General features: G+C 40.2%; 1 protein-coding gene across 5 annotated transcripts in view; it reads right to left on the bottom strand.

Moving 5' to 3' along the window:
- The window catches only part of usp6nl (USP6 N-terminal like), a 71,397-nt gene that overhangs the window by 36,855 nt on the left and 26,895 nt on the right, over positions 1 to 7,647 (bottom strand). The window contains exon 1 of one of the 5 annotated variants that reach the window (XM_067490544.1): positions 5,638 to 5,722. The exons of the other annotated variants lie outside the window; for them this stretch is intronic. Within the exon in view, the coding sequence (XP_067346645.1) occupies positions 5,638 to 5,707 (70 nt within the window). The 5' untranslated portion in view covers positions 5,708 to 5,722. Of the gene's footprint in view, positions 1 to 5,637; positions 5,723 to 7,647 lie in introns of those variants that run through there. 5 annotated transcript variants of the gene reach the window in all.

Below are 7,647 nucleotides of genomic sequence, written 5' to 3'. Positions count from 1 at the left end.
GGGCTTTTTTTTATGTCGGTGCAGTCAGCCTGAACTACAGAGAGCTATTTGATGCATAATTTAATAAGACTAGGTGTGAAGCAGCAAGCAGGGGTCAATAAATCCTACTATATCTGCCCCAAGCAGCCTAATTTATAAAACCCGCCTGCGTGTTCACATAAAGATGAAGCCGAAAAAGGAACAAAAGCACTTAGAGATTAAACTCTGCTCTGTTCTGCCATGCAGTATGAAGTATACCACAGCTTTGCCCTTTAGGGAGGACAGACAGGCAGTCACGGTGTCAGCAGGCAGCTTCAGCCCAGCAGCCACTGAGCCTGGACTGTCTGCGGATCCCTACTTATGTAAGCAGCATGTGGTTTCCTCTTTCAAGCTCTGGTCCATGCATAAATCTAAACACATACAAGCATACACACCCACATAGCGCTTACAGATGGTTCACAAGTTGGCTTGCAAAAACACCAAGGAGTGTCCCAGTTTGTAAGCTTGGGGGGAACTATTTGAATATGAGAGCGAGCCCTTTTGTCTCTAGTTGAGGGTTAACATGTCACGAAAGAGGAGCAACGAAAGAAAGAAAAGTAGAGAATTACTGTGCGAGGGCTGCTGAATAATGCAGCGCGATACTGAGCAGCTGATTAAGCCGACCAGGACAGGGCTGCAGTGTGGAAGCAGCAGTGTTGCCTTAAACTTCCCATAAATCCAAACCTCTCGACTGCTCCTCCCCTCACTACAGGCACTAGATGAATGCAGCTGCGTGTTTGTACGGGACTGATATTACCTGCTTATTCTCCTGTAATTTGGACTGACTGAAGAGATAAAGTATGTGGAGAGGAAACTAACAGCAACGTACTGCTGACACAAAGATTAACTCGTGGGTTTGATCCAGAGGCTGCCATTGCCATGATAAGATTTCTCTGTGACATCAAGCTCCATAGGGAGTTTTGCTCATTTGTTAATGTGGCAGTGTGTGATAAACTGGAGCTGCAGCAATCCTGTAGATGTTCCAATCTTTCAAAAGATAGTGTAGATACAAGGATAGAGCGCATACTTTCCATGTATTTTATGATATAAAATTGTATCTAATGCTACTATTTACTGCATAGCTAAAGTAAATTATCTGTATCAACATTCATTATGACTGTTTTATTTTATTTTCAAATAATTACTATTAATAAAATAATTTTAGGAGCACAGTAAATTAAATCAGAATCCTAAAGCAATATGAAATTGACTTGGGGTATAGTGATTTATGACACCACATTTGTTATTATTTAGTAAATTTTCTTCATTTTTATTTGTTTTAAATTTAAATTTGGCGTGTAAAAATAGATCTTGTTAACATGGATTAGTGCCTGCAGCTCTTAAATGAATATGAATCTCATTGTCTTTTTAGTACTGATGTACTACATTTTAGCCTCAAATTCAGGAGGATCTTCACAAGTCCCACCACATCTCATCCAGATTTAATCCCCAAATTGGACTGGAGTGAAACATAGATTTTGTTTGCCCCTTCAGAAATGTATTCCACAAAACGAAGCCAAGATGTTAAGTTATAATGAGGACCCAGGGTAATTCTAGTCTAATATCAAATAGACAAAGAGCTTTAAATGAGGGCCAAGGTTACAGCTTCAGGGCTCCTACAGGGTACGAGGTCTGAGCCACAAATCGACATGCTCACATATCTTTCTCAAATTAACAAAAATGGTGTAATACATGTTTTCCATAAGCATACTTGCCGTGCAGGTGACTTTGGACACGGCACAGGACACAGGGATTTGTTTTGGTCGAAAAAGAGGAGGGATATAAGCCATCAGCCCTCTGGGACAAAACATACAATAAAAAACTCAGAGACCAAAACTAGTTGTAAATATATGCTGCTCATACAGGCACGTGGTGATAAAGGGAATGTCTTTGTGTGTCAATGTATATCAAGCTACACAGCGCCAATAATATTCTCAGATGGATATGAATAATGCACAGGGGAGTCGTGCCAGGAAGTCTGATTCTTTTCTCCACCTTGGGTTGAACTGGTACTGGACCTTTAATATTTATAAGTATAGTATTTCAAGTTTTTGGAATTTTGCAGTTCTGGATGTTCCGCACCTTTAAAACTACTATTAAGTGGAAATTAAACAACATACTGCATTACCGCTTTTATGACGGACTGCAAAAAGCTGATAATTTATGAAATTAATAAGTAACTCAATACACTGATTGTTTTGAGGGTTTATATATTTTTATGGTAAATAAAAAAACTGCATGTTGTACTAATAACTTAGCACAAAAAGGTCCACAGATGCTAGAGGAACTAACTGTACAGAGTCTGCAGCACTTACAGATGAGGACATACAGGAAGTAACAAAGGAGAAGGAGTTCGTACAAAAGCTGGTACCAGCATCATTTCGGTCAAGTCTGAACAACTTTGCACTGGATGTAGAACATCATACTAAACAAAGTTGCCAGCCAACAAAAACAGCTATAGTCTGTCTAATACTGCATTCTTTAAAGCTAGACTTTGTGATGCAGTGCTTAGTACTCATTTAAAGATGCAAAATATTGCTATTCCTTGGAGTAAGTAGAAGTTTAAACTGGATTCTTATCAAACTTGACAAATATATTGGAATACATACATTTTGGAACAGCACTACAGGGAGGATCCATGTGTGTGTTTGCCTGTGCTCCCACATTGCTAAAATCATCCCTGTCTACCTTCATAATGAGACTCTGACCAACATCTGTTAGCAGCCTGTTCATTACACCCAGTCATCACACCTTATCACCGCACCCTCACATCTGCAGAACACTGCAGTGAGAGTGTGAACTGATGAATGTGTGCATGCCTTGTATCAGTTGGAGGCCATCTCTAAATCTGCCTGCATTGATCCAAGCAGAGAGAAGAGCCAAGGTGAATTCTTCTGCAGGGCTGATGGACAGAGATAAAAATGACAGCCAAATGGAAGGAATCGTTCCCAGGCAGTCGATAAAGTAGCTGAAAATGTCTGCCACGCTCTCTGTTCAAATGTCATTGCCTTTAGAGCTGATTGCACACATTTACCTGCTTTGAAGTATTGTTCACATACTTGTCACAGAGACTAATAGACACTCACAATGTTGCCTAAAAGCACCGTAAGTAGATGCACTTTGGACCTGGAGGATAAGTGTAGGTTGGTTGTGGCAGAGGTTCAACTTGTAGCATAAAAAAAAACATTACGACATTAATTTAGAGGCAGTCAAGAAGTTACTGTAAACAAACATGGCCACGGTGATGAGCAGACTTCTCTAAGAGCTACCAAAAGTGTTTACTTTCGTTTGCTGGTGCTTCTTAGGTGGCTTGTAAACTCGATTCGAGCCCTAATTCTTCAAATCCAGCTTCATAAAGCAACCGTATTTGCATTTCAACAACTTAAGATTTGGGTTCAATTAAGCAAAGAGTTTCACAATTTTATGTTTGTAAAATCTACACCTTGAAATCAAGAAGGTTCATTGTGTTGGTTAAACTCGTGCATTAAGTTTGTAGTATCTCAAGTCCTTCGAAATGGTTATTGAGTATTCACAGAATCAGCTCAAGAGGTTATTATTTAGCTTTAACGTCAAACTTCGATCACTGCTCCTTAGTGAAACCTTGTTCATTGCCCAAACCTAAAAACATCTGCATGCTTGAATGCTAATATCTGCATCCATGTATCATTTACCAGCAATGTATGAGGACAGAACTGCCAGCTTCCCACTGGAACCCAAGCTGCAGTGCTTCCTTGTGTGCTTTAAATGGTCTTCCATGAACGCATTAGTGGGGTTAGTAGATAAATTACAGCAGTTGTCAAAGTCAGCTGGCCGGAGACAAAAAGCATTTTCTACCTAAATAAAAGTGAATTCTTTGTGGCTTTTAGAGCAGTTACATTCAGCCTTTTACACTGGCTTCTACTGCAGAAATGGTTCCATCTCAGAGGGCTGGGTCCTGGCAGCAGGTACAATAAATTGCTTTACAGCACAAATCAAAAAGATGGTGCTGCTTACCAGCATTAACATTTTTAAAAAATGAAGTTTGACACTGTCAGGCTGATGAAAAGTATCACCTCTAACATTTTACTCATGTTCTGCCAGATACATTGAAGGCAAATTTAGGAGCGTAATGACCTCCAATACGAAAGCACTCTGGACAAAATATTACCAATTACCACACACTTTAGAAAGGAAACCAACAAAAACACCACTTTACCTTCCCTTCAACTCCTCTTTAAATGTATGAAAAAGTTGAAATAAGGAGCCCTATTTTAATTTAAAATGCACTGAAGCAAAAAGTCTAAAGTCAAAATAACAAATAAAAACTGAGGTTATGTTTGCGATGGTAGATACAAATCAAGGCCATCATAAATGGGCTGACCCAATCAGGAGACAGGACAAGGTGTGAGGGGTCAGACAGTATCCCATTACCGTGAGGACCATGTTCAGCAACAGAGCTATTACAATAGTGGCTCCAGGGGAATCTCCCTCCCATTCAGAGCAATGTCATACATGCACAGAAAGAAGTTTAACCTCATATACATATATTGTATTAAAATCTCCAAAACAATTCCTACAGTTTGCACCACAACCATTTATCTCCCACCTTTGTAATGATAGGCATTCTGAGGCCCAGCATTCTTCAAACTAATTATTGTAATTTTATTGGACAGATTAACAGGGAGAGGGAGCTGTTCAATTTTTGTTCAATTTCAACTTTGCAAAACAATCTGACAAGCACATGTACTTGCTGCAGTATTCGGACAGATGTGCTAAGGTAACATACTATGATTTTATCAGATTCAAGCATATATTTAGATATATGTCGCTGCAGCCTGTTGGCACTAGCCACACCTGTCAGTGGCTTTGCAGATGTTTCAGGATGTGGAATCAGCCGAAGTCCCCATTGATCAAAGAGACCAGTGGGATTGATAATTCAGCCTACTTAATCACCGCACTTGAAGAGAAACTGAATGAAAGCGAGCAAACGGCACAGTCGGCAGAACACATCAGATTCTCTTGTCTTTTTTCAATCTAATCTCATCTAAATATTCCAATACTAACAAGGTTTAACCACAACATGGTTGATGGGGTGAAGAAACTGAAAACTCACCAAGGGGTGAGTTGGGATCAGTTTTCAAAGTCACAAAATCCCAACAAACCACTGGGTCAACTGTATAGTAATGTTTTTTTTTTAAAGCAGATTAACAGCTCGTGACAGCCAAAGTGAGACAGCGTACATTACAGAATGAACATTAGTAAAAATCAGAGGAAATCTACAGTAGTGACCAATAACTGTTTTAATAAAAGCCCATTTGCCCTGTGTATCCAGTCCAACCATACTGCAAACAGTCACACACTTCATAAATCCTTTGGATTAATGTCTTTTTCTTACATCAAGTCTTTTTGCAAAAAAATGGTTTAAATTTGTAGACTGATCATGTCAATGTCAGACAGTGAACAATAGTAAATGCCCAATGTCTATTGTGTATCGTGACACTTTTTGGATAAATGTACTGTCAATTTAACTTAACAAAAACACAGTCCCTCTTTACAATGGTGACTGACTGGACCATTGCGTGTTAATGTAATGAACCATTAAGTCACTAATATAATGCAATGTACCGTACATACACACACCTCCAAATCTGCCTGCTGCCCTGCGTCTGGATGGCGACACAAGCTCCTTGACGATTTGCAGAACCTGCATTTTCACAGGGAGGCAGCGGTGGAGGCAGCCAGAGGTGCCATAAGGTTGGGGCAGCCCATTCTTGCCCCTTTACCCTCCACAACTTCATCCCTCCCCAGGTCTTCGTCAAGAATCATCCCCTAATCCACATCACAACTCCCAGCTCCTGGTAATCTTGATTTCAGCATCCTGAAGAACCGGCAAGTGGGGTTGTATGAGAGCTTCGGTACTTTTCCTTCTTTGCCTTTCTGATTTTAACATATGCTTACAATCTCTCTAGTCAAAGGTCCCCAGTTATTTGTTTTTGCTGATATGTTTCTTTAAAGCAGATGGTCTCCAAGCACAGATATACAGCAAACATCCACACAGTATATAATGGATGCTTCACATCCTTCAAATGATGCATGTGGTCCACATGGAACAGCCTATAAATCTAAACTCAACACCTGCTAAAAGTAGCGGAGGACGTCCGCTGACAGCGCCTACCCTGCAAACTGAATGTGTTCATCTCGCGTGTGATGTGTGTGCTGTGGTGCTCGGCTGGAGTGCTCTCACACACTCTTCGCTCGGTGGTCGGCAGCATAAAAGCAACATAGAACAATCCTCTCTTTGTTTCTTCTTCTTCTTCTTTTTTTCCCCCTAGTGACTTCTTCTTTGGCTCCAGCAGACCGAAAAAACACCTGGCTGTGTAGATGGACAGTGGAGCGGTGATGATGCCTCTCAACTCTCTCACTTCCTTTTCTGACTCTTCTCCACCCTAATCCATCTCTTTCTTTCCTAGAACCCTTGTCCTCCCTCAGTCACGCTTGCTGCTTCTCTCGCCGTCCTCTCCTCACATCCATTAATCCATGCTTCCACTCACTTACCCACAGCAGCTCCTTCCCTCTCTCTGCTTCCCTGCACTGCTCCCTCCTCCTTCACTCCATCTCCTCAGTGTGTTGCTTTATGTCTCAGTTACCCGCCCCGGTTTTCTCATGTACATTAACCGTTAGGCTGAGAACATGAGCAGAATGCAAGCAATAACCTGAGAATGTGTGTGTATATACATTTGTATTACAGTGATCTGTATCCAGTAGTATCAGTTACACTGTCATCCAGAGGTTACGCCCTCTCACATTTCTCTTTTCTTCCTAGACATGCCTGTTATTAAAACAGAGATTGTTTAATTGCTTTTCAAGACTAAAAATAAGTGTGCCTGGTATGTCACCTATAATTTGAGACTAGCTATTCAAATCTTATGAAAGAACATGACCTGTGGAGAACCCTAGATGTACCAGTTTAATATTTACTAGGTGGGGGGGGTGGGGGCTCAAACTGTTCAACCATAAAACAAGCCATTCTGATGAAGCACAATGGTCAGTTTGACTAGCATCTCTTTTGGGGTTCCTTAAGGATACACTCTTGTTGTTTTTTTTCATTTCTCAATACTATTCCGCCTTGTATGGTGCATCGTTCAGGATGTTGTCTTGCAAACTAGTAGGGCTTACAATTATGCAACTGGATCTTTTATGCAGACCAGAGGCTTATCTCTTTATATTTTAAACATTCTGGTCTGCAGCTCTATCGATTCTTCACAACTCGGATATCATTTATGTACTTGTTGCTATGGCCATAGCTGGTACAACAATATTATCTTCTTTGCACAGCTTTTATTTTGATATTTATCAAGGAACTGTCACTCATCAAGTCATTTAAATTTAAAAAAATGGTTTGATATAGTCTTCTCTTTCACTCGTAGATTTCCAATAACTTGCTTTTAGTACTAAATGGCATTACTATTTAACTGTAGACAACAGAGCCTGATAAGAAGAAGAATTTCTGGAGTTCATCTAAGGCGGTTATTCTTTCATTAGATTGGATTAGATTGGATTGTTTGTGTCATAGTACAGGACACACATCATAACATCTTTTGGAAACTCTCCAACGCTCTTATTAGCTGCAAGTAAAAATGTCAATCTTTC

This window comes from Channa argus, chromosome 21 (assembly GCF_033026475.1).
Source record: "Channa argus isolate prfri chromosome 21, Channa argus male v1.0, whole genome shotgun sequence".
Taxonomy (NCBI): Eukaryota; Metazoa; Chordata; class Actinopteri; order Anabantiformes; family Channidae; genus Channa; species Channa argus.
This window is presented reverse-complemented; position numbering and strand designations above follow the sequence as displayed.